Source organism: Dendronephthya gigantea, unplaced genomic scaffold (assembly GCF_004324835.1).
Source record: "Dendronephthya gigantea isolate DGI-Jeju-01 unplaced genomic scaffold, DenGig_1.0 000035F, whole genome shotgun sequence".
In the NCBI taxonomy this organism is placed as follows: domain Eukaryota; kingdom Metazoa; phylum Cnidaria; class Anthozoa; order Malacalcyonacea; family Nephtheidae; genus Dendronephthya; species Dendronephthya gigantea.
The window spans coordinates 1,452,612-1,476,007 of record NW_021163045.1 but is presented as its reverse complement, the minus strand read 5'-3'; the positions used below and the strand labels follow the sequence as shown (position 1 = coordinate 1,476,007).

The following is a 23,396-nucleotide window of genomic DNA, read 5'->3' as shown; positions in this document are numbered from 1 at the left end:
ACTACATAATCAATGAAGGGAATTGTAGTTATTGACAAAGCATTGTTGTATATCTTAAGTTATTTTGTAGGACATAACACATAAGAGAACATTCTCCGTCTTTGAAAGATGCCTATTATAGGGAAGTGTTCACCTTTTCCGTCGCTTATGAAAGTCATTGGTTTTCTTGGTCTGAGAGTGGTTGAGATGAGAATGTCCAGCGACGACGGACGCATCTCTGGGGCGACGGAGGCGATGAAAATTCATCCCTTTCCCAGGGCAGTGGCGATGGGTAAGACACGATCGACGGCGGTGATGGAGATCTCTCCCACGGGATTGGAGATATATTTCGTGTTGGGGAGTAACATTTTGGTAAGGGAGTAATAGGGAACCCCTCCAACGGCTGGGGAGGCGGTGAGGTAATATTCCTCGTGGGTAGAAGTCTGCCTCGTTTTCGGCCTGATGACGGCAGACTAGTTGGTAAAGTAGTGACATGAGGTCGGCTTCGTTTACGCTGCTCCCTACGTTCTAGAAAAGATGGTGGAGATTGGTTTGGCAACTGAAGCCGCGTGTCTTTGGAGTTAGTTGAATCTCGTGGTTCGTGTGTAGCGTTTCTATTATTGCGTTCAAATGATCGAACTAGAGACTGCAAAGTTTCTGGTTGATTTAATTTAGCACCAAGCGCCCTCAATGTGTTGTTTAGTTGTGTGAACTTGTTGTTCATATTCGCTTCCATTCTGCCCAGTCTTTCGTTAACTTCGTTCAACTCCTGACGTATCTCCTCACAGTTGTGACACTTGACTCTACGATGTTCGCATACTGCTGTTTCGTGATGAATCAAATCACGTTTGTTGACTTCAGCTTCGCATCCTTCGTTTGAACAAAGGACAGGAGCAAAACCACACTCCATAACATGTCGTTCAAGCTTTCCCAACTCTACGAACCCACAACCACGGTTGAAGAATTCACAACGAATCTTTAACTCAGACAAACACTCCTTTACGATTCGAGGAGCTTCACGAAGTGTCTCAACATTGAGGTCATCCTTACACGATGGACATGTCTGAGAGTTCGCGAGGTGCTTCGTTATACAACTTCGGCAAAAAATGTGTTCATTGTAGTTGCACATCACAGGATCTTTAAAGACATTGAAACAGATAACACAATGAAAGTTGTTGCTCACAGGAATCTCGAAGTACTCGTCTTCGTATCCCTGTTCAAGTTCGACCGCCATATTTGTATTCCTCACTTGTTATTGATTTGTCGTAGTTCTCAGGTGATCCGTAGCAACCTGATAATTTACATACATATATTATTATAAACAGCATTTCCTGTTAACCATTGGTTTCTGCTATCGAGAGTCACTATGGACATCGACTATATAGCCTTAATTTGCCGTTCTTGATAAATCCAGATATTCTCAGGCAGAATGCTGACGTAGAATATTGAATTTTAATCGCAGGTTGTTCGGTCTAAAGGAAGTATATTATTTGAAGTATGTGTGAAGTATTCTATCCATCACGTGATTCTCTAGCTATTTCGAGACAAACTCGTCATATTTTATGTTAGCATTCTGGGGCCGGTTGCTCAAAAGCCGGTTAGTTTAACCCTGGGTTAAACTTAAAGCAAATCTTCACATTGATTTTTTCAATCGCTTGTCTTCAAAGTTGAATATCTTTTATTATGAATATTTTCTGTACCGATAGAAGTCATATTTTCTAAAGTTTCAAAACCAACAGTGGTTCACAAGCACATAAACTAAAACGCTGGATTGAAATTTAACCCAGGGTTAACGCTAACCTAGCTTTGAACAACTGGCCCTGGTTAATTTTGCGAGCATTGAACGTCTTGAACTAATAAACTGATAAAGTTTTTTGGCCGGAGGTGGAAATTTCTTTACCTCAAGAGAGTGTTTAGTGTAATTCATAATAATATAAGTTATTTCTAGTTAGACACCTCTGTATTTCTTTCCCAGGGCCAGACCTACCTCCACAAGACATTGCTGGTATGCCCACATCACCGAGCACCATGGGGGTAGTCTGGAAACCTGTACCATTTCCATATGAACGTGGTATCATCCTGGGTTATCATTTCGTCTTCACCACCGTGACGGGCGATGTTATGGTGGATAAAATCCTCGGGCCTAATGAACATTTCATTTCTGTCAGCGACTTGCATATATTCACCAATTACACTGTAAATATGACAGCATTTACCATCAAAGGTGAAGGACCCTGGTCTAGCAAGGTTGTCTTGTCCCTTCAAATTGGTAAGTTAGATTTTGGTATATCATTTTTGATGGTGAAAATTTTTTTTGGCGCAATGCATTTCAACTTATCTTAATTCCTTTTTAGCACCAACAATTCCTCCGCTGAATTTCACCGGCCAAAGTTTTCAGAATTTAAACAAAATCCCAGTTGCATGGATTAAAGTTCCACCAGAGCTTACGAAAGGTTACATACTCGGCTACAAGTTATACATAAAGTTGGTGGCTATTGGGCTAGAAAAAGTACCAGACGCTAGAGAAAGAGAGATCGTCCTCACGGGCGCAGTATCTTCGCATGTCATCGAGGGCTTGGAATATTTTGCCGAGTATCGGATATACATGATTGCGTTCACAGTTGCTGGCGGTTCCCCACGAAGCAATACGATTTATGCCGGTGAGTTCCGAAACGATAATAGTAAACCACATTTAAAATGAAAGACTAACTCGGAGCGGGTATTGGTGCCATGATTTTCAGTTTATCTAAATTATAAGAAAAAATACTCGTCCCCAAACATTCGGGTAAATCTGAGAATTAAGTTAAGGGAAAAACTCTTTTTGGTGTAGGAATTTCAGCTTGCCGAATTCCTGTTATTTCTGCATTTTTGAGCTATATTTATTGCGTTCTTTATCGTGATCTGGTTTAGTGTATGTTCACTAAAAATCCCATTTCAAAAGTAATAAGCATCGGTGCTTATTTTTTCGTTGATAGAAACCTGCAGATGTGGTCCAACGCTTTGGACACAATGGACAAATCTCGCACCTTATACCAACATCACAAACGCAGAATATTTCGACAACAAAATACTTAAAAACGACTGGGGAATCTTTCCATACATCGTTGAAGATGCTGTGGTATCTTGTTGTCAAACATGTAGGACACACAATTATTCTACCGTCAGCTTCAGTCGCAATTACCACGGGGATCCGGCTGAGGTTACGAGATACGAAGCTCTGGTAAATTCTATCGATGGCTTGACGGATTTGACTTTTCCAGTGTATGGTTACGTTGGAATGAATTTGTACCATAGTTTGTACAAATATACTCCTCTAATTGAGTCGCCTGGAAGTGCCTTCATTGTAAGAAAGGAGGAGACTAATATGAGTGAACTATTGTTGATGAATATACTTGGTAACTGGCCTCTTGCAGCGGTTATGGTATGCCTAGCGTTTGCGGCTGGTGCCGTTATGTGGTGGTTTGTGAGTAGCATTTCTTACTGTCTATTTTACGTCTGTGCAAGAGAGCAGAAAAGCAATGATACTGCCTATTTTAGAACTGCGTGTAGTTCCAATTCTTCTGAGGATTAATTAGCTGAGGTAGATTCTCTGTTGAAATAAGTTGCCTCTACCTTATAACATAGAGTTGGTTGCTTTGTTATTTTGCAGAATTTGCTGCGTCTAGTAAGGCATGTTATATTTTGAAGCATTTTGCTCCCTTTTCAGGAAAAATCTGGAAACAGCGAGGAGTTCACAACGTCTGCTTTCCGCGGAGTCTTGAACGGTTTCTGGTGGGCTTATGTTACAATGACCACTGTAGGGTGCGTATTTTGTCTGATATATAAATTATGTGTGGATATATGTTTCTGTGAAGAAGCGTATTTCTAAAACCATATGTGTTTATCCACAGTTATGGTGACCGGTCACCAAAAACCACTCTCGGACGATTATTTGCAATTACGTGGACTTTGGTAGGCTTGGTTGTCACAGGCATCATGGTGGGCAATCTCACTTCGTCGTTGACTTTATCAGTAACTTTCACAGAGAAGATTATTTATGGCGCTAAAGTATGTTTTTTACTACTTTCGTTATGCATTGTCATCCCAAACTGAACTTTTATACCATATATGTGACATACTATGTTTAACCAACTATACCATACCATACCATACCATTCCACACGACACCATACCATACCACACCATACCATACCATAGCATACCATGTTGTACTATGCTATGCATACGTGCCTTACCATATGATATCTCCACCGAACTTTATCAAACTATCCTAGCAGCATCATGCCACCTTATTCGGCAAGAACCAGCTGATCTTTTAATAGCTTGTTGTATCTGTTTCAGGTTGGCGCCTTGGATTCAAGCCCAGAATTTCGACTCGGCGTGCGTTTAAACGCAAAAATGAATACAGGTTTGTGCGCAATAATACCCCAGCCACATGCACGAAGGGTGCTTTCAATATGATTCTACTCTCTTTGTTTCTTCGTTTCTCTTTCGTACGAACTCCAGATTAAGATAGGATCTTTTGGGATAAGGAGTGCAGTATGGAAGACATTGTATTTGAATTTCTGTGCTTCACTTAATAAAGCGTGAATAACGATACAAAATTTTACTGCTTATTTCTTAATAAACAAAGCACAGTTGTTTCTATTGATATATTGATTTTTAATCTCTAGTTACATAGTATATAAGATTTTAACGTAGGATTACTCTTTGTTCACAGTTCGTACGTATCATAACTTGGACGAACTTTACAAGGCGTTACTCGATGGCGAAGTGGATGGAATCCTGTTGGACGCATACGTTGTTGGAAGCCGTAAGGATCTTTTTAAGAACCCAAAGTTAGTGGTGAACAAGCTAAAGGATTATCGCGCTGCCTACGGCATTGTTTGGGCTGGCGTAAGCTCGAGAATGAGGCAATGCGTGGATTGGTACATGAAGAGTAGAAAAAGCAAGATGTTCAATCATATTGCAGATAATTTGGAAATGGCCAGAAAGGTAATCTTCTTATTCGTCTGTTATAATCGTGTACGATAGCTTTTCTTTACGTTTTTGTGATCATTTGATAGTCTAATACCATTCCTTTGAGTGACCTTCCTGAAATATTAATTTCCTATAATTATGTCAGGGGATGAGTGTTATGATTAGTGTTAGGATTTAAGGTTATAAGGATGAAGTCTGAGGGTTTAGGGTTCTGATTAAGGACTAAGTTTAAGATTGGGGTAGGGCTAGGGTAAAGGGAAGGATTAAGTTTAAGATTAAGGTTGATTTTGTCAATAAATTCAGTATTGAAATTGACGTATACTATTGTACTGTTTCAGATTGATAGAATAGACGCTCAGGAGGAGCTTTCAAATATATTCGATCCAACTACAAAGATTTACACAACATCGCTGTTTTATTGTTTGGTTGCCTTGGCGTCCGCAGTTGGATTGGGTTTTATATATGAAATTTTGAGAAGGCGAAGATTGGCAACCAAGATTAAACCGCATGGTAAGTTCATGAAATCAGTTGGCAGAGTTGCAGCATTCTCTTATAACAAAAATTTAAGGTGTTCTTTAACTGCCTATAATGAGAACGAAGAAACAGAGGATACGACTGGGCCAAGACTAAAACGATCTAAGTCGTATTTTTTTCAACGTTGAGTAAGGTCTTGTATCTTACGCCTGTCTTCAATGACCCTTTCAACCTTTAATCTATATTTATTATTCTATTACGCATGGTCTTTTGTGAGCATGTTTATACATCGACCGTTTTAAAAACATGTAACACGTGTCGATTTGAAACCTGGTTAAATCTTCGTGAATGTTTTATATCTCTGCAGGTGAAAACGAAATAAAAAACGAACAAGTTAAAACAATGGATAAATGCGTTCATAAAATAGCATCAGAAATTCTCGATCTTACTAAAGAAACTAAGGAAAAGCACTTAAAACAACTTAAGTCATTGAGGGGAAGAGGATGGTTTAAAAGATCATCTGTGGTCGTTCCTGTAAATAAAACACAGTCAACCGAATCTCTTGAAGTTATCGATCTGTAATACTTGTTTTTTAAAATAATATTCTTATCACATAAGTAATTTTAAATTAAAAGATAGATTAACTGCCATGGCAAGAGGTTTTTTACAGTAATAATGGTATTTTATAATTGTTATTTCACGACGAAAAGTTGGCTCTCTTTGATATACTATAGGCTGCATGTTATTCGACACAGCCTGTGAATACAAATAAGATAAAAAAATAAATTAATAAGTGATAAGTAAATTTAAATATTACAAAATAACTAATACTTTTTAAAGGCTAAAAAAGCTGTATCAAATTTTATTATGTAATCATTTTGATAAAGATAATTCTTTTTAATTAACTATATAAAGTTGTAAAATTAAAAATTAAGCTGTTTCCTGATTGCATGCATGCCACCAGTTGGGCTTCGCTCGTCATATCACGTTCTTGCGCAAACTTATTCTAATGAAGAATTTGGCTTCAGCCCAAAGTTGTTTAATAAACACTGCAGGGAACCGAATCTGTTTTAGCAGATTTGGCAGGCAGAAAAGCTGACAAATACTGCAGGGGGTTTAAAGTTCCAGGAAAGACTATGTTACATAATCTGTTTTGCTACGGGTTGATATTGGCTGCGGAGTTAGACTACAATCTCAATGCCCCTATTATTATTGAGAAATCCAAGTTGTTTGAGCTAATTACCAATTGACCTCCCAATGACCACGCGCATGAAAGGGAAGTTGATTTAGCAATATTATACTCCGTATAAACTGACGTAGGCTAAATGCATTTTCCATTGGTATTTTCCACTTAACAATTCTCAATTCTGAACATTACTCGATGTGTGAATATCGAGTTAGAAATATTGGAAAAATCGCTGGAAACTGACATGAATTCAGGACTAAAACAATCATCTGGTTAACTTTCATCACCTTTCACAATGTGATCCTAGCAATTACTGAATAGTAAGATCAATTTTCGTCGATTTCTACGCATCAAAGCTTCCGTTACAGCAGTAGATATCAGTCGCGCTGCGATAAAGACGATACCAAATTTTCTTTCTCTTCAGAACATCTTGCAACATGATGGAGCGCGGGACAAGCTTTGCGTTTTCCACGTTTCTACTGATTACAGGTAAATTTTACGCGTCACTACCCGTGTAGTTAAATTTATAGCGAGCGTGAATTTATTATGTATTATGGTGCGCAGTTTTGCTTTCTGTACATACTTACATGGTTGGGTTTTTTGACATCTAACATTAGTTTAAAGTATTACGTGGATGGAAATTATTTTCTTTGAAGATGCAAGCTATTTTCGACCTGTGTATTCTTTAAACAACCGTTTGTTGTTCTCTTAATATTGCATCAGACACTCAGCGGTCTGTAGATTAACTTTGATAACGTGTGTTATGATTTTAGAGCTTCATGTTGCTAATTTGATAGTGTCTACAACATACAACAGCAGGCGTTAGCTCGATAAATATAGGCTGCCGTGTTACACATAAAATCATGGCACGAAAGTGTAAGATCTTGTGGCTTTGATGATGCGGTATATCGCTCAATCCAATAACTCAACAGTTGACAAATTTTCAGATAGAATTAACCAAGATATCATCTGTCGTTTTATAATACGCAGGATATGACCACAGTTAAGAGTTGCCACAAATAGTTTGACTCATATGAATGATAACGCATAATATGACATGTAATTTGTACATGTACTGTAGAACGATAAAAGCATTAATAACAAAGGTAATTTAGAGAAACAGTTTTATATTTTGTTTTCTAGTGTCTTGTGTGTTGTGTTTGGGTGATTCTGAACCAATGCTTGTTAGTTACTCACAATCGCTTGAACAACTTGATAAAGGTTTTCAAAAAACAGCTGTTTTTAATGGTGAGTCTAGTTTAGAATTTATTGGAATTAATGAATTGTTTTGGTTCGTTCATACGATGTTTTTAATTCATACAGAAATTGATACATCAACACCGGATCTTGGAAACAGCGACAAAGGATTCATTTGGAACACCGAAGACGGCGGGATTTCCGCTCGAAGGCGAAAAAGACGTCAAGTTAGGAGCAACAACCTGATAGAGCTTTTTGTTTCACAAGAATGTGAAGGCATCGTTCTGCGATGGTCGAAGCCCAACTTTCCTTCGAGGTGAATGAAATTAGAAGCTTTTCAAGCAGATTCTATTAGAAAGGACCCCAATACGAGGAGTTACTTGTTATAAAATATCAATTAGAGAGGGGTTATCAGAGAGAAATTATGAGAGAGTGGGTTTACTAGAATAGAGAGCAATTAGAGGGAGGTGCGTGATACATTTGATTGCATTAGAAGTAGTGTCAGTAAAGTAGTGCATTAGAATATTAGAGAATGGATAAGATTGGGTTATCCTGATATTTAATTGTGGCGTTTTTTTCAGTACTGACTTCCACAGTAGCAATTCGGAGTTCAGTCATTACAACATCTATCGTGAAACGAATTTCTTCTCATCTGTGACGGGCCTGCGACCGATTGCATCGGGAAGAAATGTAGCCGAACTCCGGAATCTGCTGCTGGAAAAATGGATTGATAAATTTCCTCCAACTGGGACAGGCCTGTTTTATGCTGTAACCGTTGTGAACAATAAGGGAGAAGAACCAAGCAATGTTCTTCCTAAACAGGTATGGCGTTTACAATCTCTCCCAGACTCGAAAAATTTCAGTCTGGGGAGAGCAGTTCAGTCAGTTCTGGTAATATGTACTAGATACCTGTGCCCAACTAGCGTGATCTAGTAATGTATGTATGCAGGCTTTGCGTTTTTTTCCTTGATAGATATACAGTTGCTTCATCCCGTGCATTATGAGATGAAGTGGTTTTTCTGGACCATAAAAGATCTTATGATTGATCATTCCTTTTTAGACATCATTTTTTGGCAGTTTTGATGGTGTTGGCGGTAACCCGGCAAGGATCATGCCCAATATCATTCAAGGCAACGTAATGACTCACAGTGTTGCATACAATAATTTCCGCAATGAATATTTCGTTATTTTTGATGTGGATCAGAATAATGACAACATTCCTGACCGAGTGTATGGATGGCGTATCAATGGACTGGGACAAATCTTGAACCGACAGTTGATTGACTTCACCCTACGGGGGGCAACGAGTAAGTCGGAAATATATTGAACATTATTTCTCAGTATTGTATCTTTTTGAGCTAGTTGTCTAGGTCAGCTCTGTGATAACTATGTCATAATTAAGCAAACATTTGGCACTGTCGAGTGTGACATTAGGTGATAGTTTAGTTCGGGTTCATCTCTGTAGTAACGATGAACCAATAAAAGATTTTCCGTTCTGGTTAGGTTTGGTTTCTATTTAATATTAATTGTCGTGAACAAATCATTTTCAGAAATTGCTTTTCTTCTCTGGACCGTTGAGTTAAACAATTGATGATTTACTTTGACCTAGTTAAGCTGAGCATGTTGATGACAAGGAGATGACAATGTTTTATGGTTTTTTTCTCATCCAGCCGAACAAGGGCATCCTTCTGTGGCGTTCAACCCCAGCACTCAAGAATACCTGGTAACCTGGCATCTCAGTGCGCCAGCAATACAAGGAGGTGCTCACATTATTATCGCGCAAAGAGTGCATGGTCATCGAACAGTAAAGAAGAGTAATCCTTTTATGCTCGTGAATGCTAAATTCGCTAGTGGATTCCGTCCCGTTACTGAGCCAAAATTAATGTACAACGCTGGCTCTGGTAAGTTTGAGTTGATTTTGTGACGATGATAAGGGATGGGCTGCATGTAAGTCATTTTAATTTGAGCATGATTATGCTTTGTTACAGGTGGATACGTGATGACAGCTATGGTGAACGAACCGCCCAAAACTCTATTCGTTGTTTTCATGAGACCCGACGGTAAAGCCTCGTCCTTAACGCCTCTTTTTAAAGGCGAAGTTCTGGAAGGAAAACTATTTATGGATACAAAACATCAACAAGTGTACATTGTGTATCAAGTTCCACAATGGGCCGTCACACTGACGTCTGAGAGTGATGAGAAACTGAAGCAGTATCCTTACATAATCCTACTTTCAAAGGCAAATGCAACTGGTGCGCTTTTGAAACTAGGCAGCAGTATGTCTGTGAGATACATGGTCGGTTATACCAGGGAACGAAATGCTCATCTTGATGGGTTTTTTGACCGGAATAATGGGTGGTATGTAGTTTTTCCAAAGTTTCATTTTAATTATTCATGCTTATTAACAACACACACACGAAAAGACGGAAGAGAGATGTGGATGAAATGATATAAGAGCCTGAACTTAGGATTGTCTTTCCACCATTAGTTTACTTTATTACCGTAATTGGAAAAGTGCCAATGTTCTACATTTAACCCACGATTTTTGGCTTTTTGACTGTAAATGCCACATTTTCAAGCAAGTTTATGAAACGTTTGTATTGAATATAATCGTTTTCTGTTTGTTTTTTCAGGTTGACTGTGTTTTGGAACAACCGGGAGAATGGTACAAGTGTAATCAGCTCCTCGACTGTAGTTGGTTTACCAGGAACATTCAGACGTGAAATGAATGCACACAATTGTAAGCAACACAAGAACGTGAAGAACTCAGTTTCTTGTTTTCTACCGACAAACAACGCTCATGTTATGGTCTGGGAGGAAGGGGCGAGACTTGGCGGATATCTTGTGAAAGATGGCGCTTTTAATCCAGTGTCTGGAATTCAACGCAGCGCTGTTGTTATTTACAACGCGCGACATAGCAGAGCGTTTGTTGTCTACCAACAAACTGTTAGTGGTAGTAGAGTGTTGTTTGTCAAGAATCTTGCTCCTAGTTCGCATTCCACGTGTAGTCCCGCGTGTGGGTCCTCCGAAAGATGTGTTATGAAGGATGTATGTACACCAAGGAACCCAGGTGAGTCAATATAATGTTCCGTTGATAATGCAGTTTTTGTTATCTGGGAGTCCTCGGTAAGTGCTTAGGTACGTTCAGATTAGAATTTACCACTTGCACTATGATAGCAACGTTAACCAATCAGAAACATCAAGGCTCGGTTATTGGCCAATCTGATGCTTAGTAGGTTCAGAAAGGTCCAGTGTTAATGGAACTTGATTATGAACCTCGCCATTTTCAAAACACCAGAGTGTTCTGAAGATCATTTTAAGTTATAATTTTCTTGTCATATTACTTCGGGCGGTCGTGATGCTTTCTACACATTTCAATTTAATACACAATATTTATAATTTGCAGTCGTTGTCAATAATGCACGAACATGCCTAAAAGATAATGGTGGATGCAGCCATACTTGTACTGGTCTTTCCAATGGCAGAAGTTGTTCTTGTCGGGCATCTTATACACTTGCCTTGGATGGAATGAAATGTTTTCTCACAGGTAATCGCAGTTTATGATCACTCAAACCTCTTGTTGGAGCACAGTGTTTGACTTTAATGAACACTGAGTGGAAGATGTAGTAGATTTTTCCTGGAGCAACACTGTGTCAGGAGCAGATGATTCTTACTGAACTTGTTAAAAGAACAGTTTAGAACTGTTTTGTTGCCTGGATCAGAAGAGGTGATCTTTAGTGAACCTGTATTCTTCCTTACTAGCTGCCAGGCCAGATGTCTCTCTGTTGTACTCGACAGTAGGTTCGATTTGGTCAGCAAGTGTCTATTATGCAGAGAAACGTGTATCGTTTACACGAATCCCAATTCACGGGCAACAAATTATTTCATTCTTCTATAACGCAAAGGACGAATATCTATACTGGGCAGATGCTCGAGCACAGAAGATATTCAGGGCACATCTAGATGGAACGAATAAGCAAGAAATTATAAAGTAAGTTTGGGCAAAGGGCTCCAAAAACATTTCAGATGTAAGTAATGTAGTCTGTTATCATGATAGCAGTACCGCATGCATGCAACTGTTGACGATACAGTTTTTCTATCTTTGCTTCAAATTAACATTTCAATGTTCAAACTTAGCAACCAAGTCATTCTACCAGATGGAATGATTATCGATCCAAAAGCGGGAAGATTGTATTGGGCTGATGGTCAAGTTGGCACTTTGTTTCGTTCCTTCTTGGACGGAGCAAATGTTGCGTCGTTTGTTATTGGTATTGATAAACCTAGAGCCTTGTCATTGCATCAAAAGAACGGGTAAGCTAGGGTCAGAAAAAGAAATTTGTTTTCATGCGATTCTTGAACCTATGGCTATGGCATACATGTATCCCCTTGACGCTATATAGATTTTTATACATCTATCTATACCAAGATAATTATGGGTAATGACAGTTTGTTTAACGTTTAGATGGTTATTTTGGACAAGTTGGGGTGCAGTAGCGAAGATAGAGCGAATCAACACGAACGGTAGCAATCGAGTCGTTCTCGTTCAAAGTGGCCTGCAATGGCCTAATGGTTTAGCAAACGATGGAAAATATTTGTACTGGGCGGATGCTCGTTCTAAGAAAATAGAAATGAGCGACTTAGACGTAAGCTAAAAATATCCTTTTTAGTTTAATGATCTCGTTCTGAAGCGCGTTAATTTCTGGTTACAATTATTATATAACAGGGTAATGGAAGAATCACTGTTACAACGAATGGTGTTACCCATCCATACGGTTTGGGAATAGCTGGAAACAGGTGAGGAATGAGATGACTATTATTGTAGCCACCGCTGTATAGCATTATCTTAATAGCATTACAGCAATACAGACTTCACTACCATTGCATTGATTACAGCACGAGTACTACACTAATACTATTGCTAGCCAATATTATTACAGAAATCTGATCAAGCGATTCGATCGTGGTTGAGTAAAGCATCCACCATAGACACCAATACTGTATTATCATCACTATTTATACGTGATGAAAAGTATATCATCATAATGAAGTTTAGAATGATTTTCTATTCAAATTAGATTGTACTGGACGGATTGGACGGGTCATATTCGTTCTTTGGATAAACGCCAATCTTACCGACAGCCTGACGAGATTGCAATTGGAATTCTGAAACCATTTTCTTTACAGATTTACAATGGAACGGCTTTGAAAGGTAGCAATTAATAAATACATTCTAATCGCAAACACATATTCATCTATTTTTTATGTCTCCACAGCTAGCTTCTGTACAGATCCAGGGATACCATTGTTTGGAGGGCGAAATCCACGTCCAACAAAAGCTGGAGGAAAATACAACATCGGAGATAGAATCCTTCTCACGTGTAATCCGGGATTTGTACATCTCGGATCGAATGATCGTCGGTGTTTACCGACAGGCAAATGGAGTGGAAGCAGCACTCAGTGCAAAGGTGTCGCGTGTGTTTCATTTCAGCACTATGTTCAAGTATTATATTCCATTTACTTTGTCGTAGCATTTATTTGATAGTATCGAAAATAATAATGAGAATATACGATATGAATGTTTTATATTTCAGCTCTACCAGTATTTACCAGGCTGCCTCGCAACAAGACTGTCGAAGTTTCGTATGCAGCGACGATTGAGTGTTCTGCTGACAAAAGATCAATTGATAAGGCTGTAATAACGTGGTACAAAGACGGTAAAGTACTGGGACCCTCTCTCCGATATTACAAAGATCGTGTGACCGATTATCTGCATATTCCTCGTGCATTGGTTGACGATGCAGGATTATACAGCTGTGAGGCGAAGAACGCAGCCGGGAGCAGACACGCGTCCATGTATTTGACCGTAAGACAAAAACAGATGGGTAAGTATATCGGAATTTACTGTGTGTGATATACTTTTGTTGTTGTATCTGACAATTTTTATCTTTACTGTAGCTTGCGGAAAGGCAAAATTTACAACCAGAGCTAAGATAATTGGCGGACAAAGAGCTGAGCATGGTTCTATTCCCTGGCAGATATTACTTTTCAACAATGTGACTAAAGCTCCATTTTGCGGAGCTAGTTTGCTGAATGAAAGATGGGGAATCACTGCTGCACATTGTTTGTGTAAGTAATTTTAGTATTCAGTTTCAATGTGAAGCAATTGGGGGACAAGGTGATGTACAGCCATAACGATAGCTTTTTGTAGTGCATTACCTGTACTGGATCAGAACAAGACGCTGAAAAGCTTGTTCTTAGTGCGCTTGAGATTTCATTTGAGGTAGTTCAGACCCAAAGCACACATATTAATGTGAACACTGAACCAGCACGTGTAATGAATATTTTCTTGGTAAAAATAATGATTATCTCTTTTGACTTATATTAGATTTACAAAATATGAACAACGTGGTAGCAATATTGGGTGAGCACCAATGGAACAGGGATGATTCATCAGAACAACGAATGTCCATTTCTGAGATACATCTTCATTCCCAATACAATCCATCTACTTTTGACTCTGATATTGCTGTATTCAAGTTTACAAAACAAGCTATATTCACTGACTATGTAATACCAGTCTGTCTTCCAACGAGTACCGAAGATTTTGCTCTTTCAAACGGTGGAAATGTAGCGAGAATTAGTGGTTGGGGAGCTAGGAAAGTGGGTAAGACCCGTCCAGTGAAAAGGCTTCACACGGTTGAAATTGAAACGGTTTCTCACAGAATATGTAAGGCGAATCATCTACCGAAATATATCATTACGGTGAACATGTTGTGTGCAGGTCGCACTGATGGTAAAGGGGATGCTTGTCAAGGTGACTCTGGTGGGCCTCTAACTGTCAAAAATGCTAACTCTATGAAGAATGTCTTAGTTGGTATCGTAAGCTGGGGAGATAGGTGTGGTCAGACAAATAAATATGGGGTGTACACGAAAGTAAAGAACTATATATCCTGGATAAACAACCACATAAAAAATGTTTAGTGATCTGTGGACAGATCGTATCAGATTGGATTCACATGGTTTATGAGAAACGGATTTTAATAGCAGTTTAATTCTTAAATTAATTCAAAGGATTATTGCGGTAGCGTTTGGGGTGCTAATATTTTATTCATTCATTTATCCCGAACGCAGATAAACGTGTAGTATCGCATGAAATGAACATAAATAAATTGCAAATGAGTAATATGTTTTAATACAGCATTTTCATTATATTTTCTCACATTTTCAAGATTTGTGTTGGAGAGAGGTATATTGATTGGCGTTGAGCTTGTTTTTGAAGGCGAGGTAAGACTGCGTGTGATCAGAGTTATACATCATTGGTTTATTGTATAGCCATTTGTTAACACAAATGTGATTAAATGCTGAAACATTATCAATTTTGAAATTGCTCAGAAGATGGGTTTAAGTGTGCTAAAAATGTAAACGTTTTTCGAGGAGTCTCGATGGTGTAATGGTTAAGACAATTGACTGTCAAGTTAACGGGTGGTGGTTCGAACCTGTTGAGGGTAAAAAAAAGAAAAGAAAAAGAATGAATTATTAAGTAGGAAGTGTTGGAAGGAAGGTTTAAGTGTGCTACAAGATAGAGCGGATATCAACAGAAGCCATTGTGGTGTAATGGTTAAGACAGTTAACTGTCAAGTTAAGAGGTGGTGGTTCGAACCTGTTCAGGGTAAAAAAAAAGAGAAAAGGAAAAAATTTGAATGAATTATTAAGTAGAAGCGTTGGAAGGAAGGTTTAAGTGTGCCAGAAGATAGAGCGGATTTCAACAGGAGCCATTGTGGTGTAATGGTAAAGACAATTGATTGTCATGTTTGATTTTTCAATTTGATTTTGTCATGGATGGTCAGCATTTGATTTTAAAAAGCCACTACATTGTTGAGATGACAACAATGAAATTGAAATTTGCTTCTATGGTCACCATGTGAAACTAATGATGAAACTTAATGCTATAACAGCTGAACCAGTCTGGCTGATTACTAAAATTCCTGTGGTGGTCTTACAATAAATATCCATGAAAAAGACCGGCAATTACTATTTTAAACTTGGGAGAAATTTTTCTGATTTCCATGTGATTTATAGAAAGTTGAAAGGCACCCCAGAAGAACCTGAATTATTTTAGCCCTATCCTAGATTCATTGATTAATATATTTTAGTGTGTGACAATTTCAAAACTTGGATTTATAAAGAGAAATTTTTCTTTGTAAAGTTTAAGGAAGTAAACCTTTTTTGTCTGGTGGTGTTAGTGTTTTGATTTTGCATGTTTTTCCCTGTGCTTTCACAATTGAAAATATTTTGGCAGTTGCTTTGGTTTTGTCTCATATTTTTTTCTCTTATATTTTTTTCTCTTGTCTGTAATTTTTTTTTAATGTTTTTCTCTAAGTATTTTCTAAATGTTTTTTGAAAAGTTTAAGAAGAAACTTTATTTTTGTCTCATGTTGTTTGTTGTTTCGATTTTGCATGTTTTTCCGTGTGCTTTCACAATTGAAAAGATTTTGGCAGTTGCTTTTGGCTTTTTCTCATACTTCTTTTCTCTTTAATTTCTTCTTAGTATTAGTATTTTTTCTAAATATATTTTCTCTTATTATTTTTTTGATGAAATTCTTTTTTTTCTTTAGTGTTGAAGAAAGTTGAAAGGCACCCAGATTCATTAATTAATATATTTTAGTCTGAAATGTGATGAATTATGTGACAATTTTCAAAACTTGGATTTATAAATCTTTTTTCTTTGTAAAGTTTAAGAAATAAACCTTTTTCGTCTGATGGTGTTAGTGTTTTTATTTTGCAAGTTCTTCTGTGTGACTTGACAATTCTAAATTAAACCTCTTAGTATTAAGTTAAACCTGTAGTTTCTCTTGTCTTTTATTCTCTAGTTTTTTTTTCTCTAGTTTTTTTTCTATTTTTCTACTTAGTTTCTTTAATAGAAAAAAAACTAGAGAATAAAAAAACTAGACTAGAGAAAAAAACTAAGTAGAAAAATAGAAAAAAAAACTAGAGAAATAGAAGAAAAAACTAAAGAAAGAAACGAACTAGAAAAATACAAAAAAAACTAAAGAAATAGAAGAAAAAACTAGACTAGAGAAAAAAACTGAGTAAAAAAAAAAAAAAAAACTAGAGAATAAAAGACAAGAGAAAATAGAAAAAAACTAGAGAAATAGAAGAAAAAACTAGATTAGAGAAAAAAACTAAGTAAAAAAATAGAAAAAAAACTAGAGAAATAGAAGAAAAAACTAGAGAAAAAAACTAACTAGAAAAAAAACTAGAGAAAACAACTAAGTAGAAAAATAGAAAAAAAACTAGAGAAAAAAAAACTAGAGAAAAGAACTAGAGAATAAAAGACAAGAGAAAATAGAAAAAAACTAGAGAAATAGAAGAAAAAACTAGACTAGTTTTAATAGAAAAAAAAATAGAGAAAAAAAAACTAGAGAATAAAAGACAAGAGAAAATAGAAAAAAACTAGAGAAATAGAAGAAATAGAAAAAAACTAGAGAAATAGAAGAAAAAACTAGGTAAACTAAGTAAAAAAATTGAAAAAAAATCTATGGTCTGATATATAAAAAAAATATAATAAAAAAACTAGACTAGAGAAATACCACCATGTTTCAAATAGAAGAAAAAACTAGAGAAATAGAAGAAAAAACTAGAGAAAAAAAACTAGGGAAAAAAACACTAGAGAATAAAAGACAAGAGAAACTAGAGAAATAGAAGAAAATACTAACAGGTTTAACTTAGAAAAAATACTAAAAAATACTGAGAGGTTTAATTTAGAATTGTCAAGTCACACAGAAGAACTTGCAAAATAAAAACACTAACACCATCAGACGAAAAAGGTTTATTTCTTAAACTTTACAAAGAAAAAAGATTTATAAATCCAAGTTTTGAAAATTGTCACATAATTCATCACATTTCACACTAAAATATATTAATTAATGAATCTGGGTGCCTTTCAACTTTCTTCAACACTAAAGAAAAAAAAGAATTTCATCAAAAAAAATATAAAAGAGAAAATATATTTAGAAAAAATACTAATACTAAGAAGAAATTAAAGAGAAAAGAAGTATGAGAAAAAGCCAAAAGCAACTGCCAAAATCTTTTCAATTGTGAAAGCACACGGAAAAACATGCAAAATCGAAACAACAAACAACATGAGACAAAAATAAAGTTTCTTCTTAAACTTTTCAAAAAACATTTAGAAAATACTTAGAGAAAAACATTAAAAAAAAATTACAGACAAGAGAAAAAAATATAAGAGAAAAAAATATGAGACAAAACCAAAGCAACTGCCAAAATATTTTCAATTGTGAAAGCACAGGGAAAAACATGCAAAATCAAAACACTAACACCACCAGACAAAAAAGGTTTACTTCCTTAAACTTTACAAAGAAAAATTTCTCTTTATAAATCCAAGTTTTGAAATTGTCACACACTAAAATATATTAATCAATGAATCTAGGATAGGGCTAAAATAATTCAGGTTCTTCTGGGGTGCCTTTCAACTTTCTATAAATCACATGGAAATCAGAAAAATTTCTCCCAAGTTTAAAATAGTAATTGCCGGTCTTTTTCATGGATATTTATTGTAAGACCACCACAGGAATTTTAGTAATCAGCCAGACTGGTTCAGCTGTTATAGCATTAAGTTTCATCATTAGTTTCACATGGTGACCATAGAAGCAAATTTCAATTTCATTGTTGTCATCTCAACAATGTAGTGGCTTTTTAAAATCAAATGCTGACCATCCATGACAAAATCAAATTACCTCAGTGCAGATATCTTGTTCACTTTCCAATCAATGTACATCTGACAGTAAAGTTCACATCCACCGCTCATGTTGCACTCATTGACCAAGGAAAATCTTAAATATAAGAAGACATGATTAATATAAAATTCCATTTTTAACTATCTTAATTATTGTCTAGTTTTTCTTCAGGTAATCTATGGTTACTTCATCCCTCTATATATACATGGTTGCTATATTTATTCAAAGCCCACCACAGGAATATATCATTGGTGACACATAGGGAGCATAGAAGCAAAGTTCACTTAGTAATCTTAACAAAATTGTGACTGCCTGACAATTTTCATGAAAAAGATCCTAGTTGCAGCAAATTCCCCCTTATACTAAATAACAAAATATATACCTGGGCAGTTGATATGTATTACAAAGTCACTACAAGAATTTCAGCTGCAAGGCTAATATAAATTTTGAAGGAACAATCGAATTACCTCTGTGCAGAAATCTTGTTCACTTCCAATGTTCATCTGGCAGTAAAGTTAATATTCACAGCAGCTCATGTTGCACTCTTTGACCAAGGAAAATCTTGAATATAAGAAGACATTATTAATATAAAATTCCATTTTCAACTATCTTAATCAGTGTCTAGTTTTTGGTCAGGTAATCTATGGTTACTTCATCCCTCTACATATAACTATGGTTGCTATATTTATTTAAAGACCACCACAGGAATTTATTACTGGTGACAGATAGTGAGCATAGAAGCAATGTTAACTTAGTAATCTTAACAAAATTTGTGACTGCCTGACGATTTTCCAAAAAAAGATCCTAGTTGCAGCAAATTCCCTCTTATACTAAATAACAAATATATATAGCGGGGCAGTTGATATGTGTTACAAGGTAGTGACAAGAATTTGAGCTGCAAGGCTAATATAAATTTTGAAAAAACAATCGAATTACCTTTGCACAGAAATCTTGTTCACTTCCAATGTTGATCTGACAGTAAAGTTCATATCAACCGCTCATGTTGCACTCTTGACCAAGAAAAACCTTGAATATAAGAAGACATGATTAATATAAAATTCCATTTTCAACTATCTGAATTATTGTCTAGTTTTTGGTCAGGTAATCAATGGTTACTTCATCCCTCTACATATAACTATGGTTGCTATATTTATTTAAAGACCACCACAGGAATTTATTACTGGTGACACATAGTGAGCATAGAAGCAATGTTAACTTAGTAATCTTAACAAAATTTGTGACTGCCTGACAATTTTCCAAAAAAAGATCCTAGTTGCAGCAAATTCCCTCTTATACTACCGAAATAACAAAATATATACCCGGGCAGTTGATATGTATTACAAGGTAGTGACAAGAATTTCAGCTGCAAGGCTAACATAAATTTTGAAGAAACAATCGAATTACCTTTGCGCAGAAATCTTCTTCACTTCCAATGTTGACCAAGGAAAATCTTTAATATAAGAAAACATTATTAATATAAAATTACATTTTCAACTACCTTAATTATTGTCTAGTTTTAGCAGAAGGCACACAAACAGTAAAGTAAAATACTTAACTTTGAGCAGACAGCACAACAATCTTGCTCAGAAAGGTCCGCGAACGGTCCACGTGTATACTTTTCTTCGGCATCGCCATTTTGAATTCGGCCGGGCGAGTCTTGAACTGATTTCTATTTTCTATTTCAACTGTTCTCTTGACGTACGTCTTGATAACTGGCTGTTGAGATAAACGTTAATGACAAAATGTTCAGTTCTGCTTCAGTCTATGGGTGCGGAAATTGCTCATGACATAAATTTTCAGTAAAAAATTATCATCATTGCAGGCAGAATTAAGCTCGAAACTTTAGATAACCTTGTACGCAGAATATTTCATATTGTATATGGCTTTTTGTTATTTCTGGCCGACAATTAGCAGAAGGCACACAAACATCAAAGTAAAATACCTAACTTTGACCAGACAGCACAACAATCTTGCTCAGAAAGGTCCGCGAACGCTCCACGTGTATGGGATCGCCATTTTGAATTCGGCGGCCGGGCGAGTCTTGAACTGATTTCTATTTTCTATTTCAACTGTTCTCTTGACGTTCGTCTTGATAACTGGCTGTTGAGATAAACGTTAATGACAAAATGTTCAGTTCTGCTTCAGTCTATGGGTGCGGAAGTTGCTCATGACATAAATTTTCAGTAAAAAATTATCATCATTGCAGGCAGAATTAAGCTCGAAACTTTAGATAACCTTGTACGCAGAATATTTCATATTGTATATGGCTTTTTGTTATTTCTGGCCAACAATTAGCAGAAGGCACAAAAACATCAAAGTAAAATACCTAACTTTGACCAGACAGCACAACAATCTTGCTCAGAAAGGTCCGCGAACGCTCCACGTGGATGGTTTTCTTTGGCATCGCCATTTTGAATTTGGCCGGGCGAGTCTTCACATTCATCTTGACAACTAGCTGTTCAGATAAACCTATATACAACGAAAAAAAAGGGTTCGGCTCAGCTACACTGTACTCCTTAAGGAAGGCCTACGGCCTTCCCGTAGATTAGTGTAAAGGCCTACAAGTGGGAACTAGCAGCGTGCGGGGGACCAAAACGCTCTAGGCAAACGGTCCCCCTACTGGGGTCGGACAAAGCAACCGCAGATTACGCATATAATCGCCGGAACCCACCTTTTAGTCAACGGCGAACTCCTTCTTCCTCGAACAATCTTCAATCTTGCTGAGCTTCGATCTTGCTGTCCACCTTCGATCGCCACCTATTCGAAGAAATTTTTTTTTAACGTTGAGATTATTTTTATAGGCAATAATTACCATGTGATCATAGCAGATCACGTGGTATGATAATGTACGACAACATGCCGATCAACTCCGAACATCATCGTGAGCGATGTTACTATAAACGAATCACTAAACGCCTAGAAAAAAGTTGTCCTTTCCTATATTTCAACCTTTTAAAAGCAGCGCATTCTAGTTTTGTTTTGAAGCACAATTTGTTTTTTGCTTCTAGTTTTTTGGTTTCGTTTTAAAAGGTGAATTGTCGCTGTGTGCCGAATTCTTTGTATTTCTGATGTCAAACAATCCTGTACTTTTTGGTATTATAAATATAAGCTCATTTGTTTTGGAGACATACAACAGTTTTTTTTATATTTTAGCCAAAACATATAGCAGCAATTACAGATTCACTAAGTTCATTCTCATCTTGATTCACAAATTTTTAAAGGACTTGAATCGATTCCATGCGGTCTACAATAGCTGGACGAACGTCTTACACCTAAAGTCAGTCAAAGATTGTTGTATCTCAATTCTTTAGCTTCAGTGATAAACAACCGTTCATGAGATTCCATATTAATCGCCATCAGACTGAAAGAGAGAGAGAGATGGGTGGGGGGATGAAGAGGGAAATTCCATGTCCAAAATCAACTTTTTTAAAAGATACGAATACCATGCAGTCTTCTAACAGTTGATTCTGAAGATGCAATTACTAATGAGGTGTAACTATGTCCCACAACCCAATTTTGTAACTCTTTGTAAAATTAGAGTTCCGACATGAAATTATTACTATATACATTATCTGTGGGAAATGAAATTGTGGTCATTGTTTGAAAATTTATCTTCTATCATTTACAACAAAAAATTTGCCATTGTGAAACTGTGAAACAGACAACCACTGTGAAACAAACAACCACGCTAGGCACATTAACCATTACTGGTGTTTTGATTCAAGAGAGGCATTTATTAGAGAGAGATGCCTAATACAAACGTATGTTGAAGGGAATGGTTTGAGACGTTTATATGATAGAGACCGTTTATTGCATCATTTACAGTTATGAGCGCAGTCAAATCAAGTCAGTAAAATGCTGGAATACCACGACACAAGTTACTCATTATTCAATAACCTATCAAGCTCATTTGCAATAATAATACAAATGAAAAAGAAGTAAGAAACTCACTGACCAGTGACTGAGGTAGGTTTTCAAGGAAGGACTTTCTTATGAACCATGTTAAAATTAGTCATCTTTGAATTTGTTTGGATACTTCCTTCTAAAAATGCAATATATACCGACTGCAGTTAATAAACACCATACATCTTTAGCAATGCTTGTTCAGTTCTAGCCAGACAATCTTTAATGCACAATTTTTAAAATTAATAAACATACCTTGTTATCCTGATCTCATTTACAATCTATAAGATATCAAAAGTTGAAAAGTTTTACTCATTTGTAAAAGTTATTGCAAGTAATCAGATGATAAAAGGCGAACATGCGAAGCTCGGTTTGTTGGATTCCCTACACACGAATTTTAAATTAAACTAATAGTTTTTAATCGTTCACATATTTCCACGCAATATTTGTCCATTACTAGCTGGTAGTCATCACAGTAAACCAAATTATGAGTAAAAGCAATCAGCTGTGATCCTTCCATATGTTAAATGAATTCGACTTATTAGAATTCGAAATTAAACAACTATTATAACCTTTATATCGTTTTCTTTCGCTTAAGATTACACTAAATAACAAAGCAAGGAGACAGGAGTATTTTCAATACCTTTTCCGAGTTTGTAGCGCCAACATTTTACGATCTTTTTGCAAGCAAAAACATTTCTTGACTGACCACCAGTCCACCATATTAAATAGATCGAGAGAGAAGCTCATCGTGAACTGCGCATGTGTTAGGTTCAGCATAAATTATTACGTCATTTGCATATATTGAGTAGACTGATCGTGAATTAAAGAGGAAGACAAAAGAGGTTGCTACCACAACCCGGGGGCGCATTGGGGGAGAAAAACAAACCCCCGCTGCGCCCCCAATTGAGGTAGCAGAG

The 23,396-nt window shown here is 36.5% G+C and overlaps 3 protein-coding genes and 2 long non-coding RNA genes across 13 annotated transcripts in view; 2 read left to right on the top strand and 3 right to left on the bottom strand.

The window, feature by feature from the left end:
* LOC114525810 overlaps window positions 1–6,249 on the top strand; it is a 60,965-nt gene extending 54,716 nt beyond the window's left edge. For all 3 annotated transcript variants that reach the window (XM_028547244.1, XM_028547246.1, XM_028547245.1), the window contains 9 exons: window positions 1,955–2,248; window positions 2,334–2,639; window positions 2,955–3,442; window positions 3,686–3,780; window positions 3,870–4,026; window positions 4,321–4,387; window positions 4,700–4,974; window positions 5,298–5,469; window positions 5,801–6,249. In XM_028547244.1, coding sequence (XP_028403045.1) covers window positions 1,955–2,248; window positions 2,334–2,639; window positions 2,955–3,442; window positions 3,686–3,780; window positions 3,870–4,026; window positions 4,321–4,387; window positions 4,700–4,974; window positions 5,298–5,469; window positions 5,801–6,015 — 2,069 coding nt within the window. In that variant the 3' untranslated portion in view covers window positions 6,016–6,249. The remainder of the gene's footprint in view (window positions 1–1,954; window positions 2,249–2,333; window positions 2,640–2,954; window positions 3,443–3,685; window positions 3,781–3,869; window positions 4,027–4,320; window positions 4,388–4,699; window positions 4,975–5,297; window positions 5,470–5,800) is intronic.
* Window positions 135–1,430, bottom strand: LOC114525815 (E3 ubiquitin-protein ligase NRDP1-like). The gene has a single exon (XM_028547255.1). The coding sequence runs from the start codon at window positions 1,211–1,213 to the stop codon at window positions 155–157; it is 1,059 nt and encodes a 352-aa protein (XP_028403056.1). The 5' UTR covers window positions 1,214–1,430; the 3' UTR covers window positions 135–154.
* Window positions 6,250–6,481: 232 nt separating the features above from the next.
* LOC114525811 lies at window positions 6,482–15,009 on the top strand. The gene is made up of 19 exons (XM_028547247.1): window positions 6,482–6,939; window positions 7,044–7,108; window positions 7,763–7,867; window positions 7,943–8,132; window positions 8,398–8,638; window positions 8,877–9,123; window positions 9,487–9,717; window positions 9,805–10,174; window positions 10,450–10,886; window positions 11,223–11,363; window positions 11,579–11,807; window positions 11,954–12,127; window positions 12,279–12,459; window positions 12,540–12,610; window positions 12,892–13,025; window positions 13,090–13,281; window positions 13,408–13,698; window positions 13,772–13,942; window positions 14,202–15,009. The coding sequence occupies exons 2-19, from the start codon at window positions 7,057–7,059 to the stop codon at window positions 14,795–14,797; spliced, it is 4,053 nt and encodes a 1,350-aa protein (XP_028403048.1). The 5' UTR covers window positions 6,482–6,939; window positions 7,044–7,056; the 3' UTR covers window positions 14,798–15,009.
* A 2,726-nt stretch (window positions 15,010–17,735) lies between these two features.
* On the bottom strand, window positions 17,736–20,086 carry LOC114525766. 2 transcript variants are annotated; one of them, XR_003687250.1, is made up of 4 exons: window positions 19,978–20,086; window positions 19,041–19,134; window positions 18,574–18,669; window positions 17,736–17,775 (listed from the first exon to the last, which is right to left on the bottom strand). It is a non-coding gene; the product is annotated as an uncharacterized LOC114525766 (long non-coding RNA). The 2 variants fall into 2 exon arrangements; XR_003687249.1 differs by lacking the exon at window positions 19,978–20,086 and adding an exon at window positions 19,510–19,552.
* Window positions 20,087–20,255: 169 nt separating this feature from the next.
* On the bottom strand, window positions 20,256–23,206 carry LOC114525631. Of its 6 annotated transcripts, XR_003687225.1 has the most exons (7): window positions 23,120–23,206; window positions 22,732–22,757; window positions 22,529–22,615; window positions 21,844–21,934; window positions 21,245–21,330; window positions 20,900–21,042; window positions 20,640–20,673 (listed from the first exon to the last, which is right to left on the bottom strand). It is a non-coding gene; the product is annotated as an uncharacterized LOC114525631 (long non-coding RNA). The 6 variants fall into 6 exon arrangements; XR_003687227.1 differs by lacking the exons at window positions 20,640–20,673; window positions 21,844–21,934 and adding an exon at window positions 20,256–20,289; XR_003687224.1 differs by lacking the exon at window positions 21,844–21,934.
* Between the last annotated feature and the right edge of the window lie 190 nt (window positions 23,207–23,396).